The 16,363-nt window shown below is 43.2% G+C and overlaps 1 protein-coding gene across 1 annotated transcript in view; it reads right to left on the minus strand.

Annotated features, from left to right (window-relative positions):
* Nucleotides 1–489: 489 nt before the first annotated feature.
* LOC104951258 (E3 ubiquitin-protein ligase UBR5-like) overlaps nucleotides 490–16,363 on the minus strand; it is a gene marked incomplete at its 3' end in the record, with an annotated part of 20,632 nt that continues 4,758 nt past the window's right edge. The window contains exons 4-27 of the mRNA XM_010777895.1: nucleotides 13,970–14,046; nucleotides 12,378–12,497; nucleotides 11,643–11,928; nucleotides 11,331–11,490; nucleotides 10,930–11,079; nucleotides 9,945–10,138; nucleotides 9,668–9,784; nucleotides 9,413–9,523; nucleotides 8,453–8,607; nucleotides 8,139–8,256; nucleotides 6,740–6,924; nucleotides 6,457–6,566; nucleotides 4,496–4,608; nucleotides 4,205–4,351; nucleotides 3,993–4,104; nucleotides 3,724–3,878; nucleotides 3,434–3,631; nucleotides 3,054–3,264; nucleotides 2,408–2,534; nucleotides 2,065–2,216; nucleotides 1,755–1,850; nucleotides 1,201–1,324; nucleotides 956–1,053; nucleotides 490–647 (exon numbers count right to left, since the gene is read on the minus strand). Coding sequence (XP_010776197.1) covers nucleotides 490–647; nucleotides 956–1,053; nucleotides 1,201–1,324; nucleotides 1,755–1,850; nucleotides 2,065–2,216; nucleotides 2,408–2,534; nucleotides 3,054–3,264; nucleotides 3,434–3,631; nucleotides 3,724–3,878; nucleotides 3,993–4,104; nucleotides 4,205–4,351; nucleotides 4,496–4,608; nucleotides 6,457–6,566; nucleotides 6,740–6,924; nucleotides 8,139–8,256; nucleotides 8,453–8,607; nucleotides 9,413–9,523; nucleotides 9,668–9,784; nucleotides 9,945–10,138; nucleotides 10,930–11,079; nucleotides 11,331–11,490; nucleotides 11,643–11,928; nucleotides 12,378–12,497; nucleotides 13,970–14,046 — 3,474 coding nt within the window. The remainder of the gene's footprint in view (nucleotides 648–955; nucleotides 1,054–1,200; nucleotides 1,325–1,754; nucleotides 1,851–2,064; nucleotides 2,217–2,407; nucleotides 2,535–3,053; nucleotides 3,265–3,433; nucleotides 3,632–3,723; nucleotides 3,879–3,992; nucleotides 4,105–4,204; nucleotides 4,352–4,495; nucleotides 4,609–6,456; nucleotides 6,567–6,739; nucleotides 6,925–8,138; nucleotides 8,257–8,452; nucleotides 8,608–9,412; nucleotides 9,524–9,667; nucleotides 9,785–9,944; nucleotides 10,139–10,929; nucleotides 11,080–11,330; nucleotides 11,491–11,642; nucleotides 11,929–12,377; nucleotides 12,498–13,969; nucleotides 14,047–16,363) is intronic.

A 16,363-nucleotide genomic window follows, 5' to 3' on the forward strand; every position in this document is an offset into this window, starting at 1 on the left:
TCTGGTGCTCTCCGTAAGCACTCTAGTCTACACTCCTTTCAGACGAGAAATAACCACGTGAAGACACGTTACGCTCGTGTTGTGTTCAAGGAACCTGTCCTTGGCCAGGAAAAACAGGCACTCGCTTGTTTAATTATTTTGCGATCTAGATTTCTTCTTCTTTTTTGAAGTGAGAAGTTGTCCGTCAGTCGGACGAACTAACGGACGGACTGACGGACCCCCCCCCCCCCCCCAAACGAAAACTCTTCGGTTCTCCACGAATTACACAAGTCACCCAAAGCAGCGTTAAAAAAGCGGGAGGCGCCGAAAAGCGACTAATTTGCATCACTGTTAAATATAAATTTAATATAATTTGTAATATTGTCCAGGTATCATTTACATCCAATGTATATAAAACAAAATGTGTAATTATCCAAGATAATTCCCAGATAAATACTGCTTCAGAGTTGTTTAAAACATGATGATTAGTGCTTCTCCTCCGGGGCTGACCTGGTTAATGTGCTCTGCTCCGGTCCAAGTGAAACTGCAGGTGTCATTGCAGCAGAGAACATAGAGGGGGGAGTCATCTGGGTTGGTCCCCGAGGGGCAGATCATTTCCGTGAACACAGAATCAGCATCCTCCTTCTCTGCAATGCCTGGGTCACCCACTGTGTTAGACATTTGAGGAGCAAGAGGAAAATATGGAGAGGGAAGAATGCCAGTTACAACATGTTGTAAGCGGGGCAGCTAAACAGGTCAGGATTGACATAACTGGTGGATTAACTCCAATGTTCCAGCGGTTAAAATTACATCAGATTCACAAATATCATGATGTGTTCTCAGAATGTATTACCAGAAGTGGTGGCTGGTTATATGTGCATTATACAAGGCAGGCATTTAAATGCAATCATAACAGCCTCCCTTCAAATGACAGCCCTTTCAAATCAGAGCGCAGAAAGATGACTTATTAACTCACCCTTGGCCATTTTCTGAGCAGCCTCCAGCACAGTGATGGCTGCTGGGTAGGCTCTCCCACTAACTGCCAGCATGAATGGAGTCATTCCACGGGCATCCCTGTCAAACAAAGGCAATACCAATATACATGAGGGACAGATAACGGACAAATAAACAGAGAATAGCAGATGAATGAGGACAGGATAAATGCAGTAGCATTGTATCCTGTAAGCAAAAATATGATCATACAGAAATAAAGAATCATACTTTGCAGATAATAGCTCCCGTAGGTGTGGCCTCAGAACAACACTGTCACACATCAGCTTTAAGATGAGATGGGCGTTGGCCTTCCTGTCTTTAGACTCCACCACAGAGGGCTCAGTGGACGGCCCTGCGCGTATAGAAGGACAATCCATTAGATGAAACACAAGGACCACAAAGTGTGAATACACAATATGTACAGTACACAGCTGATGGACTCATTTACACTGGTACCAGAGTGATAATGCATACTGAAAAATATCATAAATGTAATAATTGCCCCTTTAGACTTTCTGGATTCTCAGGAAACAACACATTCCTCAGCTTTTCTACAAAATGATCTTTCTTATATCATTTTGAGCTAAATTACCAGACTAGGGCTGCACTATATATCACGTTTCGGAGTTGACATCGCAATATTTTAATTGTGCAAGGCACAAGGAAATCTTGGAAAACAAATAAATAGGTATCATAGATTTAGAAGATCGATCTCCCTTTGTGATTTCCTGTTAGTGTTAAGTTGTAAAAGAGTCTGATTCCATCTCTGTGATGACACGTACCTGGGATGGTGGAGGTGCTGGGCCCCTGGCTGGTCCCAGTGGAAGCAGTGGTGAGTGAACCCACAGCGGGGGCAAGAATGAAGTCAATGTCACCATCTGTTGATAAAAAAAGAAAAACACAGACACATCAACACAAAGACTTGGAATCATTTACTTGGGCAAGGAAGGGTAGTTAAATTCATGAATGCACACTTTCTAAGACAGTGGTTCAAAGCCACCATCAGATGTAAAACTATAGAAAAACCACTCCAGAGGTCTAGAAGAGGGTATATTGTGCTTATTTGCCCGTTTAAACAACTCTTCTACTGACCAGGGTCCATGGGTGGCGGGTCGGGGACCCAACTTGGTGGGGCAATAGGTGGTGACACGGGGTCCTGGTGGTCGCTGGATGACGGGCCAGACTCATGGCGGCCTAGACCTGCTGCTCTCAGAGACCTCCGCATCATCTCTCTCAGCCGTAGCCTGGTGACGGCACAAATAAAAAACTGAAATTAACACCAACAATGCTTGTGTTTTTGCCTTACTGGAGAGCTTGTTCACTGACATTGGATATTCAAATATACATTTCTTATAGGGGGACATAGAGTCTTCTGTACAGAAAACTTTCCCTATATATTCTGTGAAGCATAAACAGGGTATAAGTGGTTATTTACCCTCTGCTGCTGGAGGAGCCAGTCCTATTCCCAGAACTGTTGCTTGAAACCACAGAAATGGCATTGGCAATTGCCTCCACAGCGGAAAGACGCTCTGCAAATGTGTTTCTCTCCGACCTTTCAGCTTCTGAAATGAAACAGCACGGTCACTTAGCATGGAAATCAGAGTCTTGGAGGAAAAGGGAAATAAACCGACTCGCTGCGGTGGCTCAGTCAGTAGGGGCTTGGCCTGTAGGCCGTAGGGTCGCCAGTTCAAGTCCCCGACCAGACCTAAATATGGAGAGTGGACTTCTACTTGGAGAGGTCCCAGTTCACCTCCTGCCCTGCCGTGGTGCCCTTGAGCAAGGCACCGGACATACCCCTCTCCTCCCCCCCCCCACCACCACTCCAATTGCTCCCCGGGCGCTGTACAATAGCTGCCCGACTCCTGGTACTAGGATGGGTTAAAAGCAGAGGCCAAATGTCACTGTGCTGTGTGCTCTGCATTACAGAGGGTTTCATCCCTCCAATTCTATCTATCTTCTAAGATTGAAAAGTCAAAAACTGAGAGACATTGGGAAGAAAAATGTGACATTAACCAGGAATTCTAGATAAATGTAGTTTCTGACCAGACTCTTGACATTTATTGTCTAAGGCAGCAGCTTACCTTCCTCCTCTTTGGTCTCCTTGTTACTAACAGGGAAGCAGACGGAGACGGCGGCATGGAGGATGTTGCGGTTTCCATCACAGCGATGATCCAGAAGGGCTCCGAGGGCCTGGCTGCCCTGATCCAACAGGAAGGCCTGCTCCAGGTTCACCAGGTACTGCCGACACGCCTCGTAGTCACAACGCAGCACATGCTGCATCAGCGTCTGTTTCTGTAATACACCAAGACCATGAGTGAACGCTGACTATCATCATTCATTTACATGCATTTGATGTGACTTAGACAGCATTGGTTTTTAGTCTCCTAAATATCTCTTAGTACTCGGAGTTTACTGGTTGCTCACAGTTTTAAATAAATTGTTTTTATAACATCATGTTTACCTCGACAGCCATAATAATGATAGCAGCTTTCTTTTTAATCGTGGAGTTAGAGGGGAGATTGGCCAGAGAGTGCACTCCCATTCCCAGGCTGTTTATAGGTGGCAGGTCCAACCAATCAGGATCTCGAATTCCACCCATGCAATCCTTGGCCATTGGGTAGATTGTGCCATTTCCATCTCGTAGGATGATGGGAGATTCCTGGAAGAAAAATAATGTCAATATTTCAGATTTGTACATAGCAAGAAATGGGCCGAACAGAACATGTCCCCTATTTGTGAGATTTTTCTCACCTGTCCTGCAGTGAAGATAGCGACATTGCGCTCACTCTGACCCAGGAAGGCCAGGTTACTTGTGGGGAAGTTGTTCTCCTGTTCAGCTTTGCCTGTAGCCAGGTCAAAGATACAGTACCGAACCCAGCTAGCAGTTTTCAGCACGGCGTGGACTCCTGGAAGATGCAGAGATATTTAAGGATTTTAAATACAAATCTACAGAAAACACTAAACTAATACATTGACAAAATATATTAAACATACACGGAAATACAGAAAAGAAGACTTACCCTTTGAGTCAACATTCACAGCCAGAATCTCTGCCTTTTCTGGGATGCAGAGCTTTTTAGGTGTGCGCTGAAAACAATCAGGAACTTTAGGAGTCCCGCCAGTTTTGACGACCTGTCGTAACAGAAGACAAGAATTGCTCACAACTGCACATATGCATTGACATTAAACTCAGGATGAGGACAAGTAATATTGGGGTTGTTTATGTTCATACCTGCAGCTCGTCTATTCTGAGGAGCCGACAGTCCTGCAGCAGTGATGAAGGGTCGGAGTCAGTGGGAGCAGCAGTGCTCTGGTTGCTCATGCTGCTCGATGTTCCTGGAAACCTGACAGCAACATACGCGCCGTCCACTTTGAGCACCTAGAACATAGTTGTGAGGTTGTGAAACTGAGATTTCATGACGAACCAGAAACACAGGATGTAAGAACAGCCAGACTCAAAAACCTCCATTACTAAGCAGTACAAGATAAGATCTATGCATCGCCACATTTCAGAAGCACCCACCTTTCCAACGGGAACATTTTTGACATCCTCCACAAACACCACCTCCCTGAGAGGCCACTGCTCCTCGTTCACCTTCTCTTCCTCTTTAGGAGCTGGGGTAGAACGCCTTCGCTCTGCAAGTAGGAGGGCATAATACCTTTTAGTTTGATCTCAGTATATTCAAAGACACATTAATGGATTGCAGATGGTTTTGATTAATAGGGATCAGTGTTGGGACTAACGCGTTACAAACTAACGCATTACTGTAACGCAACTACCTTTTGCGGTAACTAATAACGTTACTAGTTACCTATTCCCATTCAGTAACGCCGTTATAGTTACTGTGATTTAAATGGGTGCGTTACTGCATTACATTATGTGATCCAACTGAACCGAATCTCCCTGCGGATGTAACAGGCGAATGCATCGATGTCCTCTCACAGCACCATGGAAAAGTGAAAGTGACCAGAGAGGAGTAATGATTGGTTAACGCGGGGTAACATTTCAGGGTAAGCCAATCAGAGACAGACACACAAACACTTGCTAACACACACACACATACACGGCAACACCCACCACCAGCACACACACTATGGCAGATGCAAGTATCAGCGAGAGCAGCAGCGCATTTACAACTTGGAGATATAACCACTATTTTCAATTTGTGGGGATAAAGGACGCAAAAAATATTACGGTAAAATGTAAACTGTGTGCAGGACAGAAAGCATTGTCCACATCGAATAAGAGCAATGCCAATCTCCTAAAGCACCTAACTAATATACATGGGGGGAGTTGTCTTTTCTCTTACTGTGACACAAAACACAAAAACTTGTATTTGTATTGATATTATTTTTAAAGTAAAGTAACTTGTTACTAGTTACTTTTATAATTGAGTAACTAGTTACTTTTTTGAGAGCAGTAACTATAACTATTACTAGTTACTTTTTAAAAGTAACTCGCCCAACACTGATAGGGATGCTCCGATCTCTAATTTTGGGGACGATCGCCGATCCGATCAAGTGGGCGGGGCCTATGGGGATCTTCCATTTAAAGTGATGTTTAAAACCCAATGGGGCTCATTCACTGGCGCTCACAAACAACAACCAACATAATTATTACATTCAAATGAAGTACATTATTCAAGTTTACATTAACTTTGGATAATAACACGGGACAAATGAGCGGAAGCGCTCTCTTTTCCTCCCTCCCTCTGACAGCCTGTCAGTATCTCATGCAGCTCACTGATCCAGTAATGAGTGACCCGACAGTGAAGAATAAACATATGTATAACTAGTTTAGCTTGTTCCAGAGGTAGATAAAATAGCTAAGTGTATTAGGTCTAACTCTTAGTGTGTGTTTTGCTCCACTCACCGGTCCGTCACAGCGGGCGGAGCTGCAGGATTTCTGCTTCACACACGTTGCATACCGCTATTTTATTGTCTTTTTCAGACACCTTAAAATACTGCCAGACCGGTGAAGCCATTTTGGCGAGCTTGTTTTGCCGCGCACAGAGAAAAGTGTCATATATTTTAAACCATCATTTTACGTCATGCGATCGGCATTTTTAGAGAGCACCGATCGATTGGCAGTGAGTGAGTATCGGTCGGTATCGATCAGCGGCCGATCGATCGGAGCATCCCTATTGATTAATATTGCTGACTAAACGGTGAAAAATATAGTGCTGAGCAGGTGCTAAAGGCCAACTGTGGGTTTCATATGATAAGAGGTAAAAACAAGGAAAAGATATACAGCACAGAATAAACAGTGAGCAGGCTGTACTGCCTTCACAGGAAAACAAGCAGGGAGGAAAAGTTGCTGATAAAAACCTGTGCGCCATCTGTTTCAAAGTCAAACTAATAACGAGAACACGGAGTGAGGCATAAATTGGTTCAGTGCCTGGGAGATAGTGAGGGAAAAAGAGACTCAAGTGTTGTTGTGAGAGCTAGAGGTTAAGAGGGAGTGAGAGAGAGAAGCTGACATACTGTAGGGCAGTGAGGCACTGCTAGCAATAGAAGAGGTATCACTGCAGGTGGACGCTGGCGAGGGAGGAGGTCCCATCTCAGTCTTCACCAGCTCCGGCTTGCTTTCCGTCCTATGGGTACAGATCAAGATAGGGAAAATATTAAATAAAATGTATTTCCCTAATAGAAAATCTGACTGAGGTCTGTGTCTTTTAATAATATGGTGTAAAAACATGAAATTATGAGACAATTCATTTAAATAAATTGACAGATTATTATTATTTCTACACAAAATGAAACTGACTTGATTTCCAGGGTCTTAGGCGTCTTTTCCAAGTTCTTGAGGCTCTCTGGAGATCGCAGCTGGAACCTGCAGCTGTCGTTCATGTTCCACACTGACTCCAACAGGACGCCCACTTTGGGAATCCCAGCACTGACAGAAAAGGCCACTGCACCGGCATGGTAGAGGGGGTTATTCCTCAAGCACACCTAAGGAAGGAAACAGGACATTTATTGCTTTTTCTGTAAACAGGGTTCCTGCAGGTTTCGCCAACTCGAATTTAAGACTTTAAGACCACTTTCAATAGAATTTAAGACCTACCGTAATTTTCGGACTACAAGCCGCGACTTTTCCCCCATTTTTCGACGCTGCGGCTTATATAACGGTGCGGCTAATCTATGGATTTTTACAGCTAACGGCCAACACCTTTAACTCTATGGGCTCTATGGCCGGTCCGCGGACCCCGACCTTTAAGCGGCGGGTTCCAGCAGGAAAAGCTGGAGGCCGGAAAAGAGTGAGACAGGTAGCGCGCAAAAGTAAAAGTGGAACCGAGAGTGGTATGCCGCTGCTGCGGCTTATATTCAGGTGCGCCTTATAGTCCGAAAATTACGGTATTTCACGGCAAGTAAGTATGAAGGAAAATTGCTATGAAAGAAGAAATACGTACCATAATTACTTACAAAGTAAATGTATTGATGTTCAACATAAGAACAATGACTGAACATAACAGCATAACAGTACAGAACTGTGTTACACAGAAAGTGTGTGTGTGTGTGTGTGTGTGTGTGTGTATGTGTGTGTGTGTGTGTGTGTGTGTGTGTGTGTGTGTGTGTGTGTGTGTAGCTATATTCAGAGCTCTGCTGCCTTGGCTACAATATTTCATCGTTGCTGTTGTATGATTGGTGTTCANATATTTATTTGTAAGTAGATTCGAAGATACCTAATTTCTGAGTGCCGCTAGCTGAAGCTTGGTTGCTAGGTTACTAGCTGGGTGTTCTCCGATAAGGGGCCGGGGGAAACAAAGTTAGTGATTACTGGTTCCATGTTTATTTATTTCAATACAAATTGTTGGGGGGAACTGAAAGGCTCTTACCGTACTGGTTACTTTGCAGCCCGGACATTTCCCTCAAAACATTTAGACGCGATCGCAACACAGAAGTACCTTTCAAATCTGATCATTTTTAAGACCTTCTAAATCATATTTAAGACCTTTCTTATTTTTTTGGTCATATTTAAGACCTTTTTAAGGCCTTAAATTCAGATGATCAAATTTAAGACTTTTTAAGACCCCGCGGGAACCCTGTGTAAAGCTTGAGCTTATACCAGAAGTACTCTGAAGAGGAGAACAAATTTCCACTTATATGTAATAATAATTCCACAACACAAAAAGTTTAAACAATGACAATTCAACATTCTGTCTTACCTGTGTTCCCACGGTGATGTTCGGAATTGACGAGATGCCAGCACTGGATTTGGGCTTTTTGTTCTTGGCTCTGGCCTTTTCAAGCATTTTCTTCCGTTGACTAAAAGGCACAACACCCCTGCAGACAGATGCAAGCAGAAAAGTGTCAAAACTTTACAGACATTCATACATTTCCTCTGATGTCACGTTATAGCACCAAATAAACACAATCACAGAATCTTTCCCCATCAATAGCAGGATAACAATGTCGTGGTGACATATATAATTATAATCCCTTTTAAGTTAGTTTGATGAGAAACTATATATATTCTTACCACCAGTAGAGGGTATTCTCCAGCTGTACACACGTGTAGAGCGCACAGCAGTGCAGTGACACAATGCGTTCCCCCTGCAGCTCGGGGAAAGCCTGAGCACTGTGCTCAAGCTTAGAAGCCACTGTGCTCAGTGTGTCGTCTACCCAGGTCGCCACCTGTACCAAAAGCACAAACTTCAGTTCATAAAAAAGAAAAACATAAAATATATGTATGATAGACTATTGACGCTTTAATTCAATCACAACTGTATGCTTACTCAACTCATCCTTTGGTTAAACGGGCCCCATTATGCTCATTTTCAGGTTCATATTTGTTCCTCTCCTGTGACATGTCTCCATGATTTAACATTTCAAAAAGCTCTTTATTGTTCTCATACGGCCTGTGCTGCAGCACCTCTTTTCACCCTCTGTCTGAAACCAGAGCCCAGTCTGCTCTGATTGGTTAGCTGGCCGGCTGTGATGTCAATTATTAGAAATGTTCCGCCACTTAGTCTATCACGTACAATGTGTTGGAGTGCCAATAAAAGCGTAAGTGTTACATAGTGATGTCATTATGGTTACAGAAGTAAACAAAGAGTTACATTAAGGCTTTTCTATAACACACTACAGCAGGGGTGGCCAACCCGGGGCTCTCAAGCCGCATGCGGCTCTTTGCCTAGTTTCATGCGGCTCTTCAGTTCATATCGAATTTTATATGTGTGAGTTTGGGGGAGAGACACTGACTCCTGACTAGTGTTGAAAAAAACTGAAACAAGCGGTATCAGTGACTGTGTGTTTGATGTGGCTTGTAACATAGAAAAAATGGGGCTCTTAACCTCTGACTGGTTGGCCACCCCTGCACTACAGGAATGGGAAAACCCCACAAAGCTTGATAATAATATAATAAGCTTCTTAATTCTGTTATCATGTACTAAGCACAGCATGTGGTGTTTTTATGTCAAGAGGGGCAATCGTAATGTACCTTGTTGGTCTCTGTAGCGACAGTTGCTCTGATGCTATTGGCAGACAATAAGGTGATCTTCTCATTGGCCAGGCCGAGGAAGGATACACGCGGGTGATGAACGGAAGGATTCTACGGGAAAATATGAAAAGTTGTGATTGTAGGTCACAAAAGGCATTAAGCATGCTACAATAACAAATAGCTTCATTCTTTTTTGCTAGAAAAGTATATAAATAGGAAAGTCATTGGTAATTCCTTTGATGAAAGTTGCCCTACCTGTGCACTCCTGTAAGGTTCAGGTTCGCTCCACTTCCACTGATACAGCTCTCCTTTGGAGCTGACAGCCACCATCTCTGTGAACATGGCGCCGATGCTCACAAACTTCACCCCATCCTGGAAAGAAAATGAAAGATATAATAAATATCAGCCAAAGCAAAACCTAACTGTCCAAGTAAATGAATTTGCTACGAGTGGAGGTCTCAAGGGCATCTTGGAATAGGAATAGGAAGGTATATGTTTTTTAAATCAACAGCTGGGTTTGTGCTCCTCCTACCTTGTCAGGCCACCACTGGAGCTCCTCTCCCAAGGAGACAGGGCTCTGGACCGGGATGCTCTTCTTGTCCAAGCTGGGCTCGCCCTCGCGGCTAGTGGAGCCTCGCTCTGTGTCAAAGGAGGCCCCATCCAGCCACCGGCGCTCACGTAACCTCAGCACGGACTCGCGCTCACGCAATAGCTCTGAGTCGCGCTCTAAGGGGAGAAGGAGAACTGGTATGCAATAAGGTCACACCAGTGGGATAGAAGTAAGCCACTCTCTGGGAAAGACCCGTCAACATAGTTTTAAAATAGAGAGAAAGATTGTTTTTTTAGAATAACTTTAAGGCAATTTAAAATTGCAGTACTGCAGTTTGAGTGGGAGTCTAAATTAAAGTTGTGGGTGAGTCAGTTTGAACGCTCATATGTTAAAATGCGAGGTGGAAGTGGATAGACAGAAATAAATCATGCATGTTGGCTAAAAGTGGGCTAGGCAGGTTTTTCAGAATAGACTGCCATGAAGGGTCCCTGTTAAGACAGGGGGGCCTAGCGGGCCTTTCTCAGAGAGCTCACAGTATGTAGCCATGCATAAAACACCAAACATTTATAGCCTTTAGCATCAAACACCCATATCACAAGTCAAGCTCAACAGACTGAAGTGGAAATGTCCCCAGCAAACTAACAAACCATTTTACATGATTTTCTTCAAAACTTATAAAAAGCTCAGTTATCGATTCAGTAAAAAATTTCCCTACATTTGTCCTTTTTCTAAAAAAATAATAAATATAATTAGCGCGTTAGATAATGTCTTATTCAATCTAAAGCCAATGGCAAGCTTTATCCTTGAATCAATCTAAAAAACTAAAATATTTGTTTTCCTTTTGTGCCGTCTCATCGATAGGCCATTAAAGCTCAAACTCCACATTAAGAAGCCATCACCAGTGTTGCCACCAAAGCCTCTCCAACACCCTGATTTGATTGAAGTGAGAAGTGAGATGATGTGTTACCTCTGGAGGATCCCAGGCGAGACAGCGAGGAGCGTCTGAAAGAGGGGTATCCAAAGTAGCTGATGTCCTCAGAGAACATGGCGTCAGCGTCAATAATCACACTGGGATGAGCAGAGTGGATGTCTGCATCCAACAGGGACATCAGGTCCTCTGTGTGACAGAAAGGCACAAGAGGATGATTTACTGTCTAAAGACCATTACAATGCTAATAAATAACTCATTCGAGGCAGGTCTATATCTACTATGTTTAACTGTTGATAAGCATGAAATCAAGTCTTAATTGATAATATAGCTAATAGAAATGGACCTCTTGTTGAACAAACAGCATATCATCGATGTTTTATAAGCCCTTGTCCTTTCTGTCTCTATTTTCAGATTCTGTTTTTAGTTTTTTGACAAACCTCCAGGGAGGTAGGACTCGCTGGCAGTGTCATCTCCATCATCTCCATCTTCATCGTCCCGGCTCAGCAGGTTGTTGACGGCGAGGTTAACGTCAAGGTTGGTCCTCTGGAGTTCGCGAATGATCACACTCCTGGACTTCCCCTGAAGGACTACCTGGGCCTGGGGAAAGGAAAACAAAGACGAAAACTTATATATTGAAACTCACTTGTGACTCCAGTTAATGTGCTGTACATTAGTACATTAGTACAGCACATTAACTGTACATTTTGTATCAGAACTTAAGGTGTAAAGCTAGATTTTTTTTTTTTTACCTGAGTAATGAGTTCTTCAGGGATGACAGATGCTGGTATGACCGGCTGAGGCTGGCTACCCAGCAGCCCTGAGCCACGATCCCTTCCTGTACGGATCACACGGGTCTGTCGACGGGAATCGCGAGCTGCTGTTGACGACCTGCCCGACGTGCCTCCGCCCCCGCTTCCACCCCCGCTCCCTCCTCCTCCTCCTCCACTGCTGCCACCTCCAGCTCCGCCTCCCCCTGCTCCTCCTCCACTTCCACCTCCTCCGCTGCCTCCATTAACGCCAGAGCTCCAGCGACTCCTGTTACACAATGCAAGGCCATGGTCATACACGACTGCCAAAACCCAGTCTGCCTAACAGAGCAGACTCAAAACACATCTGGGTACTAAGGGGATTTAGTCTTTGTGACAGCAGAGACAGGGCAGCTGTCTCAACGGAGAAGGGTTTGCATCAGAAGCATTTACAGGAAGGAAGAAATTAACTGGGGGAATATTTCCTAATTTAATCAGGCATTGTAGGAGAAATGGCTTTGATTGAGAGGGAGTCTAAATAATACTGGTGGATGAGTCCGTTTGAATGCTCATGTGTCAAAATGCGATGTAGAACAGGAACTCAATGTTCCAGATGTCAACAAAAGCACTAAGAAGACTGCATACAGCAAATTTAGAGTAGATGCACCCCTACGCCGCTGCAGCGTCAGTGCTGTGCGCCTTCACAGTTTGTCTCTGTCCAACCCTGCCAGAACTTACCCAAGGGTGTTGCCTGCCAGTCTGCCCAGTGTGTCAGAGCCCGACAGGAACCAGGGCGGATCACTAGTCCTGCCTGGCCTGGAGCTCCTTCCTGTCCCTGAACCACTGCTCAACTTTGAACTGGAAACAAAAGATGGGAGATCAGTTACAAACTTAGAAAAGTCCAACACAGGACAAAAATACTTTCTTTTAATATCTAGGTTAACAGAAGCTACATTTGCCAGAGGTCTGTTAAACAATACCCCTTGGGTCAGGAGGAATTTTCTTTGATATTGCACTATATAACAGGAGGGGGCATTTTGGAGACGAGCATGGCAACACCCTTGGGAATTGGCTGCAACTCGTTCCTCGATCAAGACATTCAATTTTTATAAAAGTTCTTGGGGTTCTAGGGCTGCGACAGCTGCCTTAGGAGTTTAAACAAAATAAGTACTTCATTTTACTCAACTGATGTGTTCTAAATATATTCAGGTATGAATGCAGTTTTTCTATATCAATTTAACTAAATGACAACAATTTTACGAACATTAAATAGACAACGTTACAATGACAAGAAATATTATACAAAAGAACAGGATCATTTGACCATATTGTATTAAGAGGCAATTCGAAGCAGAAATAGGGATTCAAATTATTCAAATGCAATACAGACAAAACATGAAATTCAGACAAACAGGCTAGTGCAACTTGCCTGACTTTTGTTACGACTCAAAATCACAGAAGATATTAGACCTTGTTGAGTGAGCTGACAATCCTGCCAAAGCCAACCAGCCACCCTATTTTAAATAGGCCATCAGCAGCACACTACAGTTCTGACTGAAAAGGTGTGTGACGCCATCTCATGTGCTTTTGCAAGTCTGAACAAGGGAACAAACGTGTGTTCTGCAGAAACATTTGGAGAAGGGAAGCCTTTTTCAGCCTCATTCACATGAATATTTAGCAGCTACAGGGGCCTTGAAAGCTCTGAAATCACTGTTGGATATTTTTCTGCTGGCAGGATATCCACAACTATCAAAGGAGACATTCACCCAAAAAATATACTCATAGCCAACACAAAACCGAGCAGCTAGTAAAAAAGGGTTTTTTATTAAATTGGAAACACACTTGCACAGCCATTAAGGGAAAGGGGTTACAGAAAGTTAAACAATTTGGAAACCGTCTAACTGTTGGTTATTGGGTGTACAAATTAGAATAAAAGGCAGAAGTAGGCCAGATATTTTAATGTTCCTGGAATGCATTTAACTTTCTTTTAACTCTCTAAAAAGCAGCTCTGTAGTGAGAATGAACTCATGGACATTGTAATCATAAAAATAACAACCCCAAAGTTTCCCCCGTTGCAATAGATGCTTGTTGGAGAACCTTTATCAGATATATTTTATACTGCAGAGAGATTTAAATCTTTGTAGAAAAGAGACTGAGTTTTATTCTTAAAGTAAAAAAAAAACATGTCTAATTGCTGCAAATGTAGCCAAAAGGGGCAGAAGGGAGCATGTTCAGTGCATATTGTACAAGATATCTCCACAAGCAATCTGTTTTCCATCTTGGTGCAAAAAAGGTTTGAGGGCAGATCCGATCATAAAGAGAAAACTCACCCATCGTTGCCTTCCGGTTTGCTGAGCTCCAGGCGATCAGGCTGGACAGCAAAGCTGATTCTGCACACGCGGCCATCCTAAAGAGATGTGTTTATGGTTTTCAGTGTCACACATTTGACTAATAAAAACACTTGAATATGAGTTCTGTTTACCAAATTAGCCAGAAATAAAAAAGACATGAAGCCCAACACCTGGAAATTATAAATGTTTATATCTGTAGATTTATTTCAGTGGAGCTGGAAGATATAAGTCATAGCAAAAAATGAAGGCACAACATTTGACTCCACACTCACAAGTAACACACTTCCACCTGCATACCCCAGTTGGCAGTTTGACATTTCTGTCAAAGCTCAAACCCCCTAAGGCCAATTACTACATGTTGCCTCTACAGCCCTGTTCAAACTGGATTACCCTAATTGGGGTTTGCCAAGGAACCAGACGTATCTGCGAGCTTGTGTTTTATTTGCTCTGGCAGAAGAGTCTGGCCCCCTGAACTTTACATAGATAAAGCAACTTGAGATTTTAAAGGCCAGTCAAAAGCATTCTATTGGAGATGAGTGTTATAAACACAGATGAGACATTTTCAGAACAAACAAGATGGCTGCAGCAGATGTGGAAACATCGGTTAAAGCTGCTATGGTGTAATTTTTGAACGTTATGGACAGTATATTTTGGATTGAGGAAATCTAATCAAACGCTTAAATTAGTTGGGAAAGAACCTATTTTCAAAAGGATTTGGCTTAAGATTCATATGCAAAAATAATAATTTACCAGCTCATGTCTGAACGCTGTCGTCTGTTTTCCATTGCTCAGAGCTATGTCCCATGTTTTGTTGCTAAAAAGTGGTTGTAGACCCATCCAATGGACCCTTTTTTCGCAGCAGCCATTTTGCTATTTTACTGTAGGGATAATTATAGTCTTTCTAATTAGCGTGTCACAGCCATTCCAGTGAGCTAGCATGCACCATAGCAGCACAATGGTCTACCTAAGTGCAAAATGTTAACAACTGTTAGCCTGCAATGACATGTCAAATGGCTGCTGTGAAAAGGGGCCATTGCGTCCAGAGGCATTTTGGTCTGCAATCGTTGACAGCCGAGGAAGCCCATGTGGAAATGGAACATTTAACTGAGAAGCTAACTGAAGACTAATTAACATAAGAGATTTGGTCAGGCGATGTCAGGCTACATATAGTTTGTGTTCTGAATAAAAAAGCTAACATACAATCTAGGGCTGCTCAATTAATCGTATTTTAAATCGCGATTACGATATGGCTTGCAACGATTACGAAAACAGCGTAATCAAAATAAAACGATTATTTTTTAATTATTATTTTTACTACTTTTCAGTTGAATTATACTTGAAGTTCAGGGTAATCAACTGTCAAAAACATACTGTTCAAATGTTTTTTCTCCAATAAATTGATGTTTTCAAAGTAAATAAAGTAGAAAATCGTTTTTAATAATCGTGATATCAATTATTGACCCAGTGGATTGAGTGGAATATGTTTTACCAAAATGTTGGCTATATGTTAAGGAGTTTTCAGGTTGTGACAGTGCACTGCAACATGTTTGTTGATCTTGTTTATTGGCATTTATTATTTTGATATTATTTATATTATCTGGAGCTTTTCCCTCTTCAAGCTACCTAATTTCACTCCTTCCACCTTTGAATTCCATGCCGTCACAGTAACCCATCCTATACAATTAACCATTGTTGTTCTCTACCGTCCACCAGGCGCCTTGGGGGACTTCTTGGAGGAGTTAGATAATCTCCTCTCACACATCCCTGAAACTGGCCCTCCCGCTGTACTTCTCGGCGATTTCAACCTCCAGACAGGGAAGATATCTGAACTAACATCTCTGTTAACCACCTTTGCTTTCTCACTGTCTCCATCCCCACCAACTCATAAAGCTGGCAATGTCCTTGATCTCATATTCTCAAGGAACTGCTCTACTTCTAACCTCTCTGTAAACCCGCTCCACACCTCCGATCACTTCTTCATTTCATTCTCTCTACCCCTTTCCAAACATAACAACCTCATCTCTTCTAACTCTGCTCCTGTCCGCCGTAACCTCCGTTCCCTCTCCCCCTCTACCTTTACCTCATCGGTGCTCTCAGCCCTCCCTTCCTCTGACTCGTTCCAACTCCTGCCTCCAAACGCTGCTGCAAAAACTCTCCTCTCGACTCTCTCATCCTCTCTGGACTTTCTCTGTCCTCTCACATCGCGGCCGGCTCGTCAGTCCCCTCCTGCTCCCTGGCTAAATGATGCACTGCGTGCTAATAGAACCATCCTTCGGGCAGCAGAGCGGAAATGGTGGAAATCCAAACACCATGACGACCTCCTAACCTATCTCTCGGAAAACGGACCTCTCTACCTTGTCTCTTTTCGTCCTC

Source organism: Notothenia coriiceps, unplaced genomic scaffold (assembly GCF_000735185.1).
Source record: "Notothenia coriiceps isolate Sejong01 unplaced genomic scaffold, NC01 NC01_scaffold00018834, whole genome shotgun sequence".
NCBI classification, from domain to species: domain Eukaryota; kingdom Metazoa; phylum Chordata; class Actinopteri; order Perciformes; family Nototheniidae; genus Notothenia; species Notothenia coriiceps.